Here is a 22,279-nt window from a genome sequence, read left to right as displayed (position 1 = left end):
CAGTAACACATTCCTGTCTTAATTTGGGCATCCATTGCTATTTTTCATGTAGTAATATGCCGTAATCCGGTTCTCAAAATTCAGGCCATTTCGCACATACACATGTTGACTTGTATGGATTGCAAGAGTGCACCCCAGATTGGCAAAGTGAGGGCTTAATTTTGGTCATGGTTGCTGATTGTATGGCAGTGCATGAAGTGTAAAACAAAGTGTGCATAAAAGCACTCTGCAGTGTTGCAGCCAGCCTTTTGAAAGTGTGGGACATAGTGTTCCGAGACTTTCATTTTTCTGGGTCATCATAAATTTTTTGGGGAGATCATAAAGAAGAGTGCCAATGGCGTTGTAGCACAACTGTGCAGTTTTTAAAAATATTTACCCATATGCTGATCCATGCTACATATTTGCTGAATGATTATGCAGTTGCCTATCCAACCCTGTTGTTTTCTATGCAATATATGCGATCATTTGGCTGTTGCTATAGGCATGGTCATGTTGCTAAAAATATTTGCAGACAATTTTAGTGTGGGTCATCCATAACTGTCACTTCCAAAATTGTGGGTGAGGTCCAAAAAATGTGTGTCAAATTACCCCCCCCAAAAAAAACCTCTGGCTGCAACACTGCTCTGTGTATTCTTAAAAGAGCATTTTATAGTTGTGATTAGGCATGTTTTGATTATTAGTAGTCTAGTTGATAATAAAAGATAACGGCAAAAATGAGTGAACCACCGTGTCTGCTGTCTTTAAGCTGTGATACTCCATCACTCTGGCCCTCACTTCGAGCACCAAAATAGCCTAGTGACCAAACTACGAAATCTTTTATTTCTCTGGTAACCAGCCTGTGGCATATTGAGCTAGACTAACTAGCACAACTAAATAGATAATGTTGTAAACTGGTTGCCTGTTAGTGAACTTTGAACTTGGACACATTTGGTGATTTCTACAGTTGACTCTTTGGTTGATTTCTAGGGAGAAGAAACTCTGAGAACTGAAGACATATTGAGACTTATAGAGGAACAAGGTGATAGTATAGCTGTTGTCTTGTTCAGTGGTGTGCAATATTACACTGGACAGCTGTTTGACATGAAGACCATCACTAAAGCTGGGCATCAGAAGGTAATTATTTGAATATTATTTGAATATTATTTGAATATTAGAATCAAAGTTCAAATAATTTAAATCATTCTCCACATACTCTAACTTTCACACTTGTGAGCATGTATTTTGTGGGTGTGCATATAGTGTGTTTTATCTATTCTATATATTGGTTGTTTGGTTCTGTTTGGTTCCTTTTATTCCAATGCTGATATAGCATTTACACTGTAATACCTTGATTTTTAAAGGACTGACTTAACTGATTGCTTCCTGTAATTCATACACTGTTTGTTGGTATTGCTAGGGTTGTTATGTTGGGTTTGACCTAGCTCATGCTGTGGGAAATGCAGAAATTGAACTACATGATTGGGATGTGGACTTTGCCTGTTGGTGTTCATATAAGGTAAGTGTATGTCCATATATGGAATGTTATGTATTTGTATGGTATGTTTATGTCCATAAATGGGATGTGTACTTTTCCTGCTGATGTACATATATGGTATGTTCTGTTTATATTCAAATGTGGCACATGCACTTCTATTGCTGTTCATATAAGGAATGATTATTAATATTATAATACATTGATTTATTCTGAAATGAGTATTCATCTATATATATTATTCAAGATATTTAAGCAAAAAATAAAATAAATTTGTGGGTACTTGATAACTGTAGTCTGTTTACATCGCATTCTGTGGGTTTGCGTCTCTGGCTCACAAGCCGCTTGTATTGCTAGCAATGGCAACTGAATAATGTCGTTTGAAAATCATACACACAAACTTATTGGTTTGAGAAAATGTACTCAAACTGATTGGTCACAGTTGGGAGTGATAACACAGTCAGCCTCATTGACTGGTCAGATTAAATCAATAATTTATGTAAATGTATGCACAAGAGATGAGCAAATACTTTACATATATCAATACTATGTAAATATCTTCAAACAGGCATGCTTATAACTGCCATTGGTAACATGGCTAAATTATTCATTTGCTGTTACAAGCATTATAAGCGGTTTTTGAGACAGTGAAGCAAAAAGACAGATTGCAATGTAAACAGGCTATGATACTTTAGAAATGAATCAAAATGCTATAAAAATAGCACAAGACTGGCTAAATCTTTTTCATTTGATTCTCCATGATGAAATTTCTTGTAGTATGATCATTTTGTATTACTACTAGTGCTCTAAAAATCCCAAAGCCACATGTACAATGAAGAGAATTCACAGCATGAAGAGTTTTAATGTTGTAACAAATAGATTCTTACCAATGTTTTCATTGGCAGTATTTGAATTCTGGTGCAGGAGGTATAGCTGGTGCATTTATCCATGAAAAACATGCACATAATGACTTCCCGAAGTAAGTGGCATCTTGTTTTTAGCTTTATATGTTATAATCTGAGTATGTTACAACCAGCGACAGGCAAGCACTTACAAATGGAACTTGATACAAACAGGGAAAGTAGACAAATCAATAGAATATTGAAAGCATAGCGACAAGTACATGCAGTGTTGCAGCCAGCCTTTTCAAAGAGTGGGACATAGTGTCCCGAAACTTTCATTTTTCTGGGTCATCATACAATTTTTGGGGGACATTATAAAAAAAAGCGCCAATAGCGTTGTAGCACAACTGTACAGTTTTTCAAAATATTTACCCATATGCTGACCCATGCTAGATATTTGCTGAATGATTATGCAGTTGCCTATCCAACCCTGTTGTTATCTATGCATCATACATGATCATTTGGCTATTGCTATAGGTGTGGTCATGTTGCTAAACATATTTGCATACAATTTTAGTGTGGGTCAACTATGACCCGTCACTTCCAAAATTGTGGGTCAGGTCCAGAAAATGTGTGTCAAATGACCCAAAAACCCCCTCTGGCTGCAACACTGGTACATGTACGTAATACACTCGAATCATTTGATGAGAACAGTGGTTTTGGTCTCTTTACATGATAGTTAATGTTTACAAACAATTCAAGTTCCCTTGCCATTTCATTTATATGTAATAGGCCATAAAACTGTTCTTATCAAGCCGTACATGTCTCTATACTTCCAACATGTGCCGAGTGTTGTTAATCCAGTTCAGTTGTTTACCCAATATATTCATAACAAGTTTCACTTGTAAATGCTTGTCTGTTTCTTGTTGTATTTAGACATATGCTATTTAATATGTCTTTCAGTGTACATTGATCTCTATGACGAGCTAAGGCCTATAAGTGCTGAAATCAGCTGAACATGAACAGTCTAAAGATGTGTTGTATATTATTGGAGTTTGCTTTTTAAATGCTGTACTGATATCTTTAGAAACCATATCAAATGTCAAAAATTTTTAGTGTTACATAGGTTGAAATGTGTAGGATTCACATGACATATATCAGATTGGAAGTTAAGAGATCGTTCACCCTGCAAATTGTCAAACAGAAAGTGTCTTAGTCTCAAGTCAAGGAATGTACTTATTTTATGCATTTTAGTACTGTATATAGTAAAGTCTATATTGGTATGTTTTAGATTACTTGGTTGGTGGGGCCATGATATGAAGACACGCTTTAAGATGGATAACAGTAAGTCATTATTACCATATCAGTGAAAGAATTCACAAAATGCAAAGAACAATAGTGCTATTTTGAAATGTTTTGCCACTGCTCACTTTAGGTAGGTTGCAGCCACTTCTGTTTTGCAGTTGTAAATGCTGGAGTGTTCAACATAATACCATATTCTCCATTAGAAGTTTTAGCAAATCTCAACACCCTGCTGTCTGTCTGTCTGTATGTATGTATGTATGTATGTATGTATGTATGTATGTATGTATGTATGTATGTATGTATGTATGTATGTATGTGTGTGTCTGTCTCTCTGTATGTATGTATGTATGTATGTATGTATGTATGTATGTATGTATGTATGTCTGTCTGTCTGTCTGTCTGTCTGTCTGTCTGTCTGTCTGTCTGTCACATGTTATATCCATCATTGTCTGTACATAAATGATAATTATATATAGTACTTAATCTGTATCTGTGTCTGGCTGGCTGTCTGTCTGTCTGTCTGGCTCTGTCTGTCCTTCTGTCTGTCTGTCTATCTGTCTGATTTTGTCTGTCACATTATGTCTGTCATTCTGTTTTTAATGTAAATGATATATTGTGCTAGGTTTGTGTTTTATTTATTGCTTAAATCAAGTTTTAATTCAACAATGCAGTTATAGTTATTAAAATTGGTTATTGAATTACTTGTTTCGTTATTTGAGTTTTAGCCATATTTTCTGTAAACAGAAAGACCATCTGTCGTAGGCATGCACTCTCATCATTTCTTTCCCTTTCTTTTGGGGTAGGAGATGATAAGGATGCCCTAGCGATGTATTTTTGTCTGTGTATGTATCTTGTACGTAAGATGACATTACAGAATTCATCAAATGAAAGCATCACAACTTGATGTGATATTTTGTGTTTTATAGAGATGGACCTATCACCTGGTGCTGCAGGCTACAGAATAAGCAATCCATCACCATTGTTAGCCAGTACGCTGTTAGCAAGTATGGATGTAAGTATTCACAATTCATTTCGCTTCAGTGTAGTTTGGGCAAGTGTTCAAAAGTTGTGAAGCTCCTAACTTTGTTTCCTTTCCATAATACCATCATCCAGTGTACAGCAACTTCTTTTAAACCAGATTTGCCAATTTAAGGATCTATTTTAGAGAGATCGCTCAGATGGAAGATTGGCGAAAATGAATTTTCTGGGTTCACTTAGCATGATGAAATGCAGCTCGGATAAAATCATCCCTACCTTTGTTCCTCATGGAATCAAGGGCCAGTATTATTATTATCATAGGTACCAGTGATTACTTGCACCGGTGCGTACATGTATATATTATAGTGGTACATGTATTTGCACTGCAGTGCAATATCGAAATCATTATTGTATATCTGTATGCAAATTATATGGAAATGAGGACACAGTTGTCCATTGTACACAAAAGTACATGATTGCACAATCTTGTTTTTTATGGAAATTAAGTATTTTGGATAAACATATGTAATAAGAACAGAACCTCATGACAAGCGAATTCCACTGTGGGTACTCTGGGTATTTGCACTCGTGATTGCAGTGTTTTCTGCTGCACTTCCACTTGCTACACTCATAAACGTATGATCGCAAATACCCTGAGTAAACCACATGTGCATTCAATGATGGGGTTTTGTTATATAATTGCATTCAGTTTAAATGATGAAATAAGTTTGACAAGAGCCACATTTAACCAAGAATCAACAAAAGCTGAGATAGTAACCAATGTCCAATGAGATCTATAGATCTGAGTGTACCCACCAACTGTGGTTTTACTTACATTAATTGGACAGAAGTTACTTATCAAGGTATTTTTATGTTACTTCTTCATCTTCATCTTCTTCTTCCAAATTAGTACAGACTTCATTTGATGATTGCGTACTGTTGCCCGAGCATTGTGCAAACCGCTCTCAAACCAACTTGAAGGTGAACTTTGGGGTTATCTATGTTTTTGATTGATTCAATTTCTTTTTGAAATACTTGGTTGAATGTGGTTCCTATCAAGCATGTGTAATCATTGCAACTAATAATAGATTTATTCAGGGTAGCTCAAATGAGCGTTATAGTACTGAAGTAAATGAAACACCTCTCTGCATCGTGGCCCTCAAACCGAGGCGGTTGTAATTTCTACTGTATAAATTCACACCTAAAACTCTCTTTCAATCATGAGCAAAAGTGCATGTGAATTCAATACTTATTGTGTTATATTGTTTTTCTACCTAGATCTTTATGCAGACATCTATGTCAGAGCTGAGACAGAAGTCTCTACTACTGACAGGGTATCTTGAATTCCTTATTAAGAAATATTACTCCAAGTCATCATCCTCTGGACACCTCTCATCTGACAAAGTTGATGACACGAAACCCTATGTCCGCATCATTACGCCATCTGATCCAAATCAACGAGGATGTCAGTTATCATTGGCGTTTTCAGTACCGATTAAGGCTATGTATGAAGAATTGGAAAAAAGAGGCATTGTGGTAAGCATGTGTCAGGCTCTATACTATCTACAGTTACTCACTTCACAATATTTCAAATTTTAATGACTTGGTTTCTGTAACTCTATGTAATTACACCCTATAGATAGGATGTCAGGCTTTAATGACTTGGTTTCTGTAACTCTATGTAATTACACCCTATGTATAGGGTGTCAGGTTTTAATGACTTGGTTTCTGTAACTCTATGTAATTACACCATATAGATAGGGTGTCAGCCTTTAATGACTTGGTTTCTGTAACTCTATGTAATTACACCCTATAGATAGGATGTCAGCCTTTAATGACTTGGTTTCTGTAAGTCCGTGTAATTTCAACCTAAATATAGGGTATCAGGCTTTAATGACTTGGTTTCTGTAAGTCCGTGTAATTTCAACCTAAATATAGGGTGTCAGGCTTTAATGACTTGGTTTCTGTAACTCTATGTAATTACATCCTATATATAGGGTGTCAGGCTTTAATGACTTGGTTTCTGTAACTCTATGTAATTACATCCTGTATATAGGGTGTCAGGCTTTAATGACTTGGTTTCTGTAACGCTATGTAATCACACCCTGTATATAGGGTATCAGGCTTTAGTGACTTGGTTTCTGTAACTCTATGTAATTACACCCTATATATAGGGTGTCAGGCTTTAATGACTTGGTATCTGTAAGTCCATGTAATTACACCCCCTATATATAGGGTATCAGGCTTTAAAGACTTGGTTTCTGTAACTCTATGTAATTACACCCTATATATAGGGTATCAGGCTTTAAAGACTTGGTTTCTGTAACTCTATGTAATCACACCCTAAATATAGGGTACCAGGCTTTAATGACTTGGTTTCTGTAACTCTATGTAATTACACCCTATATATAGGGTGTCAGGCTTTAATGACTTGGTTTCTGTAAGTCCATGTAATTTCAACCTAAATATAGGGTGTCAGGAATTTAAATTTTAAATTTATGCTGTCTTTATATGTGTTGGACCTGATCTTGTTAGACATAGCACTCCTGGTTGCTGTACTATGAATTCTTTTGTTTTTTTCAATAATTAGACTATAGCTTATTTTGAAGTACTCATTGTGATAATGTTTATATGGATGAAGGCATTAGAATTAAAGAGGCACAAACTGAGATTGTGTGTTTTGGGTCTAAGTTTTGCTACATGTTTAAAAATTACACATAGTATTCTACCTACCAAAGCATACTGTACCAGCACTCACATAAATGATCTGATGACGTAATTTATTACATGTATAAAAATAACTGGAAATCCCTTCTGTGCAGTCAACAGAAGGGAATTGTAATCCTATACAAGACATGTATCGACATTAACATTATACTTGACTAGTTTTCGTAATCATGGTTTCGTGTAGGGTCTGTGTTTCATGCAAGAATTTTCACTTTAGTAAGACGTTGATAAACTCAGATTGTGCCACTCTAAGTGTTGATAGTTTTCTCTAACCCATTATCTGTATTTTGTTCTTATTTTAGTGTGACAAAAGAGAACCAAATGTTATCCGCGTTGCACCAACTCCTTTATACAACTCATTTATGGATGTGTATCGATTTATCTCTTTCCTGAAAGAAGCCCTAAAAGCTGCCCACGTGGTTTGATGCATAATATGCAAATTTACTATTGATATGTAAATTGTATATTATTGAGTTATGCATGTGTATAAGTCTGCCAATAGTGCTATGCAAATAACACGAATGTGCAAAAATACGCACCTGATTGACCCTTTTAAAATGCTGTATTTGTGTGGACATGCATTGATTTTTTAATAGCGTATAGGCCTTGAAAAGTACCCATGATGTAAGGTGCATGCAAATATATTATGGATATGCAATTATATGATGGATATGCAAATATACGATGGATATGCAAATATACGATGGATATGCAAATGAGCATATGATTGACACTTTTTAGACAAGCATAATAATTATCAAGTACAATACTTCTCACAAGAGTGGAAGAATATTTCACAAAATGACGACTTTATTTTGATTTACATTGTTAATCTATCACCATATTGGGTCTAAGTTATGTATAACATGATTGATACCGTCTTACTGAATATTAATTTGGGTTTGCTTTAACTGCATGATTTCTCGCCTACAATGAAGGCAGATTTATCGGGAAGTTTATATAGCAATTTTGAAGTAAAAGTATAGGTAAACTTTAGCTTGCTTCTTGCATATAAGGGATAATCGCACAAATATGTCACACAAGCTCAATAAACGACTTTGTTTGTTTAGGCTAAACTACCCTCCCCCCGGAATGAAAGTTCATAAGTGCTACATCAACATATTTTATATATGATGTAAACCATGATGAAAATTGTAGCAGTCACACCACTACGATCGATGCAGTGAAAGAAAACATAGTAAACGCATTAGAATATTGCCGTAAACCCAGCACTGTGTATCACATCAGCAGTAAATTTTAATCAACTTATCAACATCTCAATAATGAATACAAAACCTGTTATCATTGAGGGCGTGAAAGTTTTGTAAATTAGGTTGAAAATACAACAATTGAAGTTCAGCAACCCCCATTGACACCAGACCCCCTTCCCCTCTAAATGAACGAAGTTCATTTTAAATATTGAGCATGATTGTGACATTATGCAACCGTCAATAAGTCTATCAAGTGGGTATCAATTTGGTTTTGGTACTAAAATGAAGTGTATGCCAAATTTACTTTCACCACTGCACTTCTAAAATTTGAAGGGAAAAAGGGGATGATGAAATCTTCCCAACAGTGTATTTAAAGGAAAAAGCATAGCTTCTAGTGTATAATACTGTAATTTACATAGATACTACCAAACTAGAGAGGGTATAGAGTTTCAATTTCAAAAGAAGTACAAACACTTTCTTTTTCAAAGTATTCTGCACTTTAATACATACCAGCTCTTTCACACTTGACACTTTATAATCTTTCTTGTAATTTCCTCACTATTATTATATTAGTATTCCTTTATGAAAACAGCAGCTGTTAATTGTTTATTATATACATACTAGTTATCTGAGTGGCTAGACTCGATTAGTTTACATTTAGTTTACATTAGAAAGCACTTCTCGAAAAGAATGGTATTCAAGTCCCCGCCTGTCTTACCATAGAATTAAACCAACTCATATACCAGTATACTCAGGTAATTTAACAACCTTATGATAATATGCTTATCAGTCATTTCCCCATTGGGAAAGAGGGGAAGAAGAAATGATTTCATACACATATTTAAAAAAAAAAAAAGACTTTGATTTTATTAACATTACATAGCTTATTATTATAGAGGAATTTCACTGTACAAAAATCAGGGTACTATTGGTCTAACGGAGTATGTGTGTGTAACGGGTAAACATTAGCATTATTACTTTAGAACAATGAACTTGTACAGTAATCAGGGTATTAGACTAACAATTTGGGCATTTGAAAACAACTTACAGTATATGAAGATTGATGTGGAGAATGACGTGGTACTTTCCTTTGGATGAAATATTTTGCTAGAGGAAATAAAATAATTCATTGTAATATTTGAAACCAAGACATTGTCTGTCTTATTTGCAGCATAAGTGAACCTATGGTTTAGAGAAGACAGTTAAAGCCAATGTGATTAAAATCTAACATAGTGACATGGCTAGATGTCTTTATTTAGCTCTATTTCCACCATTTTGTGTCGTTTGTTTTTTTCCGGGTTATGCCAAAGCACACATATCCTCCAAAGCCTGATATTGTGTTTAATTTTAATGAGTAATTTGCATAATTAATGATTTTCTGCAAACTTCAGACGCCTTTAACATGGTACATCCATCAACCATAACGAATCACATGGGTTTGGTGTACTTTTTTTTATAGTAGTTTGTAATTGTAAATTGCATAAATAATCATTTTGATAATTAGGCAATATCTTTAGAATGCAAGCATAAGGTTGTTGAACTACTCTTCATGCAAGACATGTTGATAGTGGCGTGTGTGTGTGTGTGTGTGTGTGCGCGTGCGCGCGCGTGTTCTAAAGATGCCACACTTTTTTCCCCTAAGATAATTAAAGCCAGTTTTTTTTTTGACAGACCTTCAGTTTTGTCATCAAAATGACCGACTAACACATCCAAAATCTACCTTCGCCATCGCGTTCCAACTTGATTTATGCGTACGTATGCATAGCCGGAGGTATAGAAGGGCATCATTATGTTACCTCCATGGCCTATGTGAAGTAATGTTCAGTATTACTTTAAAACGCTTTTAATACGTGTGTATGAATATAGAAAGTGACCCAATCCGGAAACTTTGGAGATGAGAAATTTTGGCGCATCACAGCGGTGATCTAGCTGCCAACTATACTGACTGCCATCTTGTTCACTGGTACCGTAAATGTGCCATACTAATACCGTCCATGTTAGTACTGAAATGCTAATACATCCATGGTACTGATCATGGAAGCATATAGAGGTAGGAATGACTGTAGAGGTAGGAAGTTCCTACCTCCATATGAGGGAAGTAAACTCAGTCCTTTTACCCCCATGTTCTGGTCATAGCTCAGACCACTAAATAGGCAGTGGAAAGAAACCAGTGTCTACAGTCCGACATTGAGGTACATGTAATAGCTAACAATGCCTCAATGGTCTGATCTTTGCTGCCTGAGGTCTCGACCCAGTAGTATTAATGGTTTATACGAGACATGAGTGGGCTTTGAATGGTTAGATAGAACACGAGCTGTTAAATGTTCTAAAAATATAGGTAACACCGCACTTCCCTCAGACGTTTATAATACAATAGGACAATGTCTATTATGTTCATTCTGCGAATGGTCGTCTACTCGGACAATAGACCTTATTCATAAATGGTAACCTACATAGACACACCTTCACTTCCTGTATATGTACCTGACGTACATTTCTCAGATAAGGCCCATGTGTCACAACCCCGCCACACGGCACTACACATCAATATCAGAATCTGGTTCGATTTGTCCGTACTAAAATCTCAGCTTTGATAGACTGAACAAGACAACGAGTGCAGCAGGGTGCACCGTACGGTATATTGTGTTTCGGACCGTTCTGTCTGCAAAAGTACTAGTCATACCGCAGTCACTCTGTCACGTGATAGAGGGACCGTGGCCATACTGACCAGTCTCGAAATTCGTCCATCGTTATGAATATATTGTTTTCAAATCCTGGATTAACTCAGTTTTCCGACCATGGATCGATACTCGTTTATATAGATCCATGCTCCGACGTAGGTCCTACCATCTCCCCTCCACTATCTATGGTCCTACATATAGTATAGTATAGTGTTCAATTCGCTGAAAGTACACTGAAACATTTTCTTGCAATATACCATATATACTGTTTATACAAAGTTTTTCACGTTTTTAGTACAAACACTTTACTGCCTGTAAATGTAATTTCATCGTGCGAATCTTGAACAAATTGATATACAAAGACAGGGATTCGAAACGAATCCAAAGTCTGTCTGTCTGTCTGTCTGTTATTAGTTTATTTAATTATTTTGTGTACTAAAATTTGACATCCCACAGGTCACCTACACCAATAAATGTAGACCCAATGCTAAGTGCTCAGTGTTATTGTTTTGATTTGCCATTTTACAACTTCACACACGTACGCGTGTTTTTGGCCTCACAGCACTTCTGGTGACCTCCTATGACCCTGACCGGTCTTTTCCAGTGTCACGCTTCATGCACGCCTCGGTATATTGTGCTATTGTCTAGTCTACGGCGAAAATCATACGATACACAATTACTGAAACGAAAGTTTGACTTTAATTTCCCGACACGACTCTGCACTCTACACTAGTATGGCACGACGTAAAGTAACAGATGACTGGTCAAATGTCTTCAATAGAACATTACACCCCTTCCATATATGGTATGGACTACTGAAACGTCACGATGACGTCATCCTACGCTATCAACGTAACCGCCGAGTCTAACAGCCGGTCAGTTTCCGAGTTGTGTGTGGGAAGCGATGATGTGTTTGTATCTACAGGGATTCGTTCTTATAATTCTTACTTGTTTACCAGAAGGTAAAGTATGTTTATTTTTTCATAGGTAGTGCACACAAGTCTTATTTCTGAAGTTTTATTGTGGCGATTCACACAGGTGTCATGACTATATCTCGTTTGGAATCACAAAAGTGTCCTTGACTAACCAAGGGGTGACACATAGAGTTAGAAGTTCTACGACCTCTGAGCCAACATTTTAGGCACTTTATAAGCAGACACGCTCCCAACTTTACTTGTCCACTTTGATTGATTCTCCAGAAATTACACGATTGTTTCAAGTTTTATCATATGGATGTAATCACATACCCCGGATATGAATTTCAACACAGTCTGTGATTTCAACAGTGTCAAACTTTAAAGAATTTCGTAAGTTCCGGACATTGTGCTGATTTTAGGAAAACATTGACAAGTTTTGTACTGAAGGGAACGATAGACAATGGGTGCTTGGGAAGTTCTATTGTCTAATATGTTAACCATGATATCGGATTGAACAATGTACAGAAGGGCGGTTCATCTACAAGTTTTCATTTTCAAGTTTGGGATTTACTTTTATTGAACAAAAATGATGAGTCTATTACTCAAAAAGCAAGACTTCGGAATTTGTTAAATGTAGACCACGTTCACGTTGTTGATCATTTCAAGTGTCCTCGTTCTACACCGTGAAGAAATGTGTAAATGATGACACGTCGATACACAGTTGAACCCTCATCTCACTAAACTCAAAAGCGGTTTGAGTTGAAACAGACTCTCGACATTAACGGTTAATACTTGCTTCTCGACTTAAAATAGTTTCACTCCACAATTTGGAATTGAAAATGAAAGTAATATATGATAGAAGGGCTGTGGCATTATGAGGTCGATCGCTCTACTCCCCGGGACTCTACCTCTACGATAGTGTGTACTTTAGATGACGTCTGGATTTAGGTACCTCGGATCATGGATCTATTATGTATGAGATAACGCTTCAACTATGTTGCTCTACCCACGGAAGTACTAGTATAACCCACCACTAAGTTGCTAAGTATGTGTGTGTCAAATGATCAGTGTTTGTGTACAGTCACAGACAATAGAGCTATTGTCAGTGTTACAAATATATATAACAGATTGCAAACAATTCAAGAAGAACGTGTCATCAAATACAACCTACATTTCCATTGTCTATGACACAATAACATACTACCATTGAAGTATCACTCACTTCCATGATACAACAATAACAACAACATACATAATTAGAACACATGTATCTGAAATTTGACAAACGAGTGATACCATGGACCAGACACACCCAACGTAGTCTGAGCATAGACAATATCATGGTGGGGACATTTTCGAACTTTTCGGTTGTAATGTCACATCCACTATTTCTTGACGCGTACCTTTAAGACTACCTATTCATTTTACCATATGTTTGATGACAACCATCAATTTTGTCATTCACTTGCTTCGAAGTGCTAGTAAACACAACTGGCTGTAAACATATGGTCGGCTCCTTAGCCAATATACATCTCCCTCACGGACGAACAATGCGTAAGTTTATATTCCACCCACGAGGGGTCTAAGTTTGTATTCCACCCACCAGGAGTTAACTTTTTCGATGGTTCGTTAATTATTAGTTGATTAATTTTGGAATCACCATGACGTTTAGAATGTTTTGAGGAAAATTTGATCTGAGATGAGACTTGTGAAGTTGTCGTCAACCTGAACCAGTCCCAACGTCGTCGTAAAACTACAGACCACTTTACGGCACTGATCAAGACGTATTATTTTTCGTTCCGTCAGTAGAAAAAAACAAACACGTTCTATGGCTTGCATAGCCTGTTTACGGAGCTAGTGGTACTCCGTTTGTATCTCGTGTGACTAAAGCCGTAAACAGGCTACTGCTCGTAAAAATGAGTCTGAGAAGGCGGGAAGGCTACAATAGCCCAGTTCGACATATGGTTAAACCATAACTTTAGAAGATTTGATTTTAGTTCAGTCAACCAGAAAACAACAGAATAATACTGAATACTTGGTTGTTTCTATTATTGGAGTAGAATTCTCTACTTCTATATGTTTCTATTCATGTTGTTTACCTAATATCTCACAATATAGTGACTGTGCAACCACGTAGACCATTCGGTCCCTTTCCAACCCATTTCGTCATTTCAACTTAAAAGGACCTCACATGAATTTCGTTTACCAAACAAATTAGTAAATCGATAGCATTTTAGTTGAACTATTACACAAATGTAATTTACGAAACTAATTAAAAGTCGCCAGGTCAACCGTAAATGCCCACTCGACTTAATCTCAAGCCTGGTCGTTGTTTTTTCATGTCACGTACGTCAACATCGAAGGAAACTATTAAACTAATTGGACCAAAGGGAGCACGAGAATCGTGTGACAAACAAACACAAGTTTTAAATCAACATATACAAGTAAAACTTAGTTTGCTCAACGTACGTGTGTACGTAAATTGAAATACGATAAACACACTATCCAGCTTCTGTTATCTATAATTCTGTACACACACAGGTCTGCATCTCGCGGGGAGGGGGATGAGGGTTAAACTCCTATGCGACCAAACCCAGTCCTAGTCTAGTTCCCGACGACCGTGTTCCGATTTTACACTACGTTTACACACGCGTGTAGTGTAAAATTGGAACACGGTCGTCAGGAACTAGACTAACCCAGTCCCTATTTTACACCCGTTTTGACAAAAACCCAAGACCATCCATAACCCAGAGACTAACACTTGCTAAATCTGACTCAACATATTGGTTTTTAAGTTTTATAGCGAACGACATTTTCAAACCAGATAGCCATTTCTCTGGGCTATAGCCTAGACCATTAGATAGGGTTTTAGAATTACAAACAATTACACAAGCATTTCAGGGTTGGAAAGTCGGATATATATATACAATAAACATGCGCAGACATTATTTTACTTCGTGTGCAGTCGAGAAATTAACCGAGACCGAGAGTCTATGAATGTCATGCCCCCTTCTGGGATCCCATTATAGTGATTTTAGACCAAACAAAATAAATATTAGTGTGCCACCCTATTTGAGATTTTCCAAGCCGAAAATCAAACAGATTCCATATATTGTAGACCAACGAAGCAGAATAAAAGCATTACACCTCAAAGGGCGGCACATATAATAGCCCCTATGGGGTTAGTATGACTCCTACATATAGCAACATAGTTAGGTGTATAGCAACACAGTTCAGTGAATGGACACATACGTGTTATTATGTCGGAATGTTTCTACCATGGAAACGATTCAATAATTATATCTCCGTTTACTTCATAGGTCTCGCCATAACTTGTGACTTTGAGTCAGACTTCTGTGGATGGATTCAAGACCCTAATGATCAGTTCAATTGGCAGAGAAGTCAGGGTCCAACACCAGCCCGACAATATGGGAGGAACAATTGGGGAATAGATGACGACCATACACTGCAATGTAAGAGATTCATATTTGAATAATTTGTATCGTTATCCAATCATTTTATGTGTGAAATGGCTGCTTTTTATAACAGCGCCATCAACGACATCGACTCGATTAATGAAGGCTCTATTCGCCAAACTTTGAGTGGTGGGTTCTGACCCAAAGTTCTGGATGTTCTCATAACATTGTTATTGTATATTTTAGTGTGAACATCGTGACTAGGTTTTCTCGCCCATTTTTTATATATAACCTAGTTACAATCACGTGGTTCACCCACTTCTTTACCGTTTTTGCTGGAACGAGCGGCCATGAAACTTTTCTAGTAGTTGTAAAATGTTCTAACTCAGTTTTATCCGAGTCTACCTATTTTCTGTCATACTACTCGTACTTCTGAATTTAGACATTGTATAAAAATTATTTATTTTCTTTGTCTGTTGCTATTGTTTGATGTTTCATAACGTGATGAAGAGCTAGCTATTCCAACGAAATGGAACACCCCACCCGAAAAAAAACACATTTTGAGGGTAATATTTAACTTTTGTTTCTAATTGCTCTATTTGTAGCTGGTAGCGGCTGGTTCATACACGCTGACCTAAATGCACCGAGTGAGGGCGACAAAGCCCGAATACAGACCACCGAATTATCGTCGTCCAACAGAATGGTATTTTCTTTCTGGTTCCACATGTATGTTCGGCAATCCTCGGCCAGTGGGTTCGCGTTGAACGTTTTTCTAAGCAACGAGAATGGTGATGAAGTGGTACTTTGGCAACAAGATGCAGTAACAACTGAGGACGAGTGGACGTATGCTGAAGTCGACTTACCTCCCTGTACATCAAACTGCACGGTAAGTTATGTAATCACATTCTACAATATGTATATATATATATATATATATATATATATATATATATATATATATATATATATATATATATATATATATATATATATATAGTATATATATATATATATATATATATATATATATATATATATGTGTGTGTGTGTGTGTGTGTGTGTGTATGTATGTATGTATGTATGTATGTATGTGTGTATATATGTATATATGTATGTATGTATGTATGTATGTATGTGTGTATATATGTATGTATGTATGTATGTATGTATGTATGTGTGTGTGTATATGTATGTATGTATGTATGTATGTATGTATGTATGTATGTATGTATGTATGTATGTATGTATGTATGTATGTATCTCTGTATGTAGATCATAAAGTGGGATATCAAGGCCGGCCAGAAATATGTGACGAATTACATATTTGTTTACACAATCATATAAATATGTTTAGTCACTTTTAAACAAAAACAACAAACCTTTCAATCAATTTTCAATGGTATAACAGTAATGTGTAAATATATTGTAATGTTTTGAATATTCTACCAATATTTCATGTTTCTAGATCGTATTTGAGGCTATCAAGGGAGATTCCCGCTATATGGAAATAGGGTTGGACGATATCATCATTGAAGAGGCTATTGCCACAAGTAAGTCATGGTACATCATATTCAGTACATATACGAGTACAAAAATGACATCCCTGAATAAAAACGTGAATGAAAATAAAAGTACTGACTTGAGTAATTTTACATGTATAAGGCTTACTGTTAACGTTATTCGTGCACACAGCTCACTGACAAAAATTGCTATTTTTGTCAACAGCGCCACCAACGTTTGCTCCTGCGGAATGTACATTCGAATACGACTTTTGTGACTTTCACCAAGATGACAAGGACGACTTTGATTGGCTGTTAAATACCGGAACTACGCCCTCAGGTGCTACTGGACCTAGTAATGATCACACATATGGGAATGTTGGCAACGGTAAGTTGATGATTACTAAGTAATAGAACGGAATTCGTATTCATTTGATCCTGGTTTCCAGACTTTTATTTCTACATCTTATTTACGCGTTGAAAGTTTAGTACACGAATAGGAAACCAGAGTACTTGTTATTTAGCTTTAGACATTATTTTGGGACAAAAAATAATTTGACACCAAAGCACGTCCTGTTACTGTATAATCTTTTTGTCGTTGGTGGCGCCCTTATTGATCGTTCTCACACTACCCTGGAGTTGAGTTGTCGCTTGTCGTTTCCCCGCACCATAACAAAAACTATCATAGACAGTTGTTACTTTCTACAAGCACCTATTATCAGCTAAGAAATTATTCCCCATTTGATATCCTTCATGACATACATTGGAAAAAAAGGGTTTTAAAAAAAATAGGGGATTTTGACTAAATTGCGCATGCGTTGCTATGCATTCATTCTAATTTGATTACATTTACACAGGTACTTACGTGTATATAGAGGCGTCTTCACCACGATTAGAAGGAGACAAAGCTAGACTTGTTAGTATGATATACCCAGTACACGATAATGGAGATTACACAACAGTGTCATTTTATAATCACATGCATGGCACCAGTATGGGTGAGTAGATGATTCACTATTTCATTGAATATACTCCAATCCGGTTATCAGAAAAAAAACCCAAAAGATTACATAGTTTGGCCGCTAGGATCGCTGTTCGTTGGCAGCTTTTGGGCCAGACCTAGAGGTGAGGGTCGTGATACTTAAGTAATATTGCCTCATTGAAAATAGATAATAATTTCCAAGCAAAAGTTTGGTAGTATTTCTAATCGGTCAAAAAATCCGTTAATATTGTTTCAGGTCATACATATATTTTTAAGGAGTCAATTGTTTGAGTCAGAATTTGTTGACTGCTTTGTGATTGAACGCTTGCTTTTCATCCTTTGTGGGGCGCCCCCTAGTGACACATCTTACTAATTAAAATGAATGCAAGGTGTGTAGCTTGAATGTGGCGGGTAATTAGTTACAATGCATTTGGGGTCATGATGATGCAAGGACTGTTGTTGAAAATGCATTTTAATGAGTTTGAGAGTTTGTACAACTTACGTATAATGTAAATATTCAACCTGAAAACAAATCAATCTGAAGAATGGCCCCTTACCAAGACTGAACGCTTTGGGGATTACTGCCATGCCGGAGTGGTTGAATGGCAACACCCCCTCGTGTTTAGACCTGGTTACCAAGGCTACAAAGTGTACTTATTAATGAATTCCTCTGCCTGATCCATATCTATATCTATGTATTAAACTGCATCCCACGGTAAAATTGTTTCGATATGTTATCTGTGAACACTACAAATCTGTCTGACATTACTACACATATTTTATCTCATAAAGGAACCATGAACGCATACATTTATAACACCGACTCAAATACAGAGGAACTGATATGGAGTAAATCCGGACAACAGGGAAGGACGTATGGAGACCACTGGTTATATACAGAAGTACATGTTAATGTAACGTATCCATTTCAGGTAGGTAATTAAGTTTTAATGGTGGGGGTGGTGAGGGGTTGGAAGACGGGGTTTGGAGCCTAGGTGAGGTGAGGATGGGATCAGGGCCTAGGTGGAGGGAGGATGGGATCAGGGCCTAGGTGAGGTGAGGATGGGATCAGGGCCTAGGTGAGGTGAGGATGGGATCAGGGCCTAGGTGGAGGGAGGATGGGATCAGGGCCTAGGTGAGGTGAGGATGGGATCAGGGCCTAGGTGAGGTGAGGATGGGATCAGGGCCTAGGTCGAGGGAGGACGGGGTTTGGGACCTCGGTGGAGAGAGGACGGGGTTGGGGCCTAGGTGGAGAGAGGACGGGGTTGGGGCCTAGGTGGAGGGAGGACGGGTTGGGTGCCCAGGTGAAGTGAGGATGGGATGGGGGCCTAGGTGGAGAGAGGACGGGGTTGGGGCCTAGGTGGAGAGAGGACGGGGTTGGGTCCTAGGTGGAGGAAGGACGGGTTGGGTGCCCAGGTGAAGTGAGGATGGGATGGGGGCCTAGGTGGAGGGAGGACGGGTTGGGTGCCCAGGTGAAGTGAGGATGGGTTGGGGCCTAGGTGGAGGGAGGACGGGTTGGGTGCCCAGGTGAAGTGAGGATGGGATGGGGGCCTAGGTGGAGGGAGGACGGGTTGGGTGCCCAGGTGAAGTGAGGATGGGATGGGGGCCTAGGTGGAGGGAGGACGGGGTTTGGGACCTAGGTGGAGAGGGGACAGGGTTGGGGCTTAAGTGGAGGGAGGACGGGTTTGGGGCCTAGGTGGAGGGATGGGTCGGGGCCTAGATGATGGAGTAAGAATGGGGGTTGGTTCAAAGTGATGGAGTGAGGATTGCTCATCGTCATCATCATCATCATCATCATCATCATCATCATCATCATCATTATCATGAATTTGTAAAACCACCATATACTAGTAAAGTCAAACACATAAACTCCTTACGATCGAAACCCACTGTGCAATAATCAGTGTATTTTCAGACAGTATGGTCGATTAGGCATACCAAGCTTCCATTGTATATTTGTAAACATCATGTTGTTTGTTCTGGAATACCGTTCTTATATTAATCTATTTGTGTTGTTTCTCCTCCAAAGGTTGTCATTGAGGCGGTGGTAGGATCTAGTTACCTTGGTGATATGGCCATAGATGACATCAGCATTACACGAGTGATTACCCAACAACCAACAACTTCGTATCAGACGTCATCAGAATTGGTTACGTCGACAGCTGTAACTCCATCAAGGTCAACAGTAACCGAGTCCATAATATCAGTTACGCTTAACGTTGGAACCGAAAGAAGAGATGAAACACAGAAAATAACAACTGAAAAAGAATCGACGACTTCAACTCGGGTAGTAGCTCCTGGAAGGACACGACCGCTTACATCGATGACGATAACGCAAGATTTGGTGACGTCAGAAACGTTTTCAGGAAAATCGACAGGATCCAAAATATGGAAAACATTGGCAGCCGGGTCAACGCTAGCTGCAGGGGTAACAAGTAAAGCAATGACGTCATCAACTTCAATGACAGAACCATTAGCATCTTCCTTGTTTAACACAAGAACAAGCAAAACAGAGGAAACAGAGGGAACCACGACCATGTCCGATCATTCGACTGTTGTTGGAACAGAGAAAAGTGTAACTGGAACTCAGAGACAAGAAACGCCAATATCTAATTCTCCATCGCAAAAACTTGAGGATGTCGTCACGTTAACATCTGAGGTGATAAAAACGCCTCAAAATATAACTAAACACAGAGACAAAGTTTCAAAAGCGAACGATCACAGCGACCTCATATTAATCACGTGTTGCATCGTCGGTGGTGTGATGGCGCTGTGCATTTCTGCAGCATTGTCAATTCTTGTGTACCGTCAATACGTGAAAAACAAAATCTTTCCAGAGGTAAAGTGTTGTCTACAAACCGACCATACAGTGAACCAACCAGTTTGCGATACACATGATAAAAACAAGCTCGTCGATTCGGACAAAGTTTTACATAATTTAAAGAAAAGTCGCCATCGTTTAAAATGGGCAGACAACGAAATGACAATCATTACCGTCATCTAAGAGAAAACATGAAATTGCAATATTTATAATTTATAAAATATTTAATATATTATGAGTTTGTTGATAAAAGTCGAAATGTTTGAAGTTTTTAAGTAAAAACAAAACTCTAAGGGGGTACAATAGTTGATGTCAAATAAAGCAATTCTATTAAAAGTAAAATTGTTTTTTGTCAGTAAAATGACACATTTCATAAATGTCAATTTCTAAGGAAATGGTCTTGACTATGACGTGTCATGATTATGTGTTAACCTGGCGAAACGCCCTGGGCATAGATACAAAAGGATTAAGATCACCACATAAGATGTTCTGAGAAAGCCTATAAGGTAACTTCAACATGTTGTTGATTTAAAGCCTGCAGGGTTTCACTTCTTTTTCTGGCATTAAATAATATATAAAGCATTGAAATATCACCGACGAAATAATTAAAATGTTTTTCAATACTTTTCTAGTATCTCTTTGTTACTGTATTTCGTTATTATCTTTCATGTCTTAGTGACACGGAAGAAAATAAAGAATGTGAGTATAAGAAAGCAGGATGTGAAAATTACTGAATGAGAAGCTCTCCGCCTATTATTTTCTTGTTGTCAATGTCTGTCTGTCTGTCTCTCTGTCTGTCTGACTGACTGACTGACTGACTGACTGACTGACTGTCTGTCTGTCTGTCTCTGTCTCTGTCTCTCTGTCCCTCTGTCTCACTCTCTCTTCGCTCGCTTGTTCGCTCACTCGCTCTCTCAGCGCGTGATCAAACCCCAGTTAGGAGTCAATAACACTCCTCTCCCAGTAACAATTAATTATTGGTGACAATCAATTAAGCTGGTGTTAATAACTCTTTTGTTTAATTGTTTTGTAATTGATTATGTCGAGGTGGACATACAATTAATACATATATCAACAGACCCTCCAAACCTTGAAAAAAATAACAATAACAAAATTGAATGAATAACCTAGAGAGTCCATCTCGCTAATTATGTCTTTCGCCACCGAGTTAAGCAGCATCCCGTTCACCGGCAACCGATGTATGTAGTAATAAGTCTTTCAGATCTGTTATCCTGGCTGACTGACACAGCAGACAACGTTGTACACGACAGGGTCTTAAACGATTTTCTTTTCAGAAGCTGGCAACAAGACTAGTGTTTGGCCTAAGACCTTTGTCGGGCCACATCGAGTAAGTAGATATGTTCCTAAATTAAAATTGGCAAAAGAAACAATATCATTGAATACCTTTTATTGTAGACATATCGTCAGT

The 22,279-nt window shown here is 37.6% G+C and overlaps 2 protein-coding genes across 2 annotated transcripts in view; both read left to right on the top strand.

Annotated features, from left to right (window-relative positions):
• LOC144444692 (kynureninase-like) overlaps positions 1 to 8,901 on the top strand; it is a 21,377-nt gene extending 12,476 nt beyond the window's left edge. The window contains exons 9-15 of the mRNA XM_078134204.1: positions 967 to 1,113; positions 1,397 to 1,495; positions 2,377 to 2,450; positions 3,605 to 3,657; positions 4,545 to 4,630; positions 5,875 to 6,132; positions 7,626 to 8,901. Coding sequence (XP_077990330.1) covers positions 967 to 1,113; positions 1,397 to 1,495; positions 2,377 to 2,450; positions 3,605 to 3,657; positions 4,545 to 4,630; positions 5,875 to 6,132; positions 7,626 to 7,748 — 840 coding nt within the window. The 3' untranslated portion in view covers positions 7,749 to 8,901. The remainder of the gene's footprint in view (positions 1 to 966; positions 1,114 to 1,396; positions 1,496 to 2,376; positions 2,451 to 3,604; positions 3,658 to 4,544; positions 4,631 to 5,874; positions 6,133 to 7,625) is intronic.
• A 3,211-nt stretch (positions 8,902 to 12,112) lies between these two features.
• On the top strand, positions 12,113 to 21,444 carry LOC144444715 (uncharacterized). Its single transcript, XM_078134240.1, has 8 exons — positions 12,113 to 12,177; positions 15,453 to 15,605; positions 16,154 to 16,434; positions 17,014 to 17,098; positions 17,274 to 17,435; positions 17,905 to 18,045; positions 18,822 to 18,961; positions 20,059 to 21,444. The coding sequence occupies exons 1-8, from the start codon at positions 12,120 to 12,122 to the stop codon at positions 21,031 to 21,033; spliced, it is 1,995 nt and encodes a 664-aa protein (XP_077990366.1). The 5' UTR covers positions 12,113 to 12,119; the 3' UTR covers positions 21,034 to 21,444.
• The last annotated feature ends 835 nt before the right edge of the window (positions 21,445 to 22,279 follow it).

This window comes from Glandiceps talaboti, chromosome 13 (assembly GCF_964340395.1).
Source record: "Glandiceps talaboti chromosome 13, keGlaTala1.1, whole genome shotgun sequence".
Taxonomy (NCBI): Eukaryota; Metazoa; Hemichordata; class Enteropneusta; family Spengelidae; genus Glandiceps; species Glandiceps talaboti.
The sequence above is the reverse complement of the archived record's forward strand: the minus strand, read 5'-3'. Positions and strand labels throughout refer to the sequence as shown.

Coding starts and splice junctions, on each gene's coding strand:
- LOC144444715 (XM_078134240.1), top strand. CDS start 12,120: ATGATGTGTTTGTATCTACAGGGATTCGTTCTTATAATTCTTACTTGT. Junction 12,178..15,452: donor TCTTACTTGTTTACCAGAAG/GTAAAGTATGTT, acceptor TTTACTTCATAG/GTCTCGCCATAACTTGTGAC. Junction 17,099..17,273: donor TGAAGAGGCTATTGCCACAA/GTAAGTCATGGT, acceptor TTTTGTCAACAG/CGCCACCAACGTTTGCTCCT.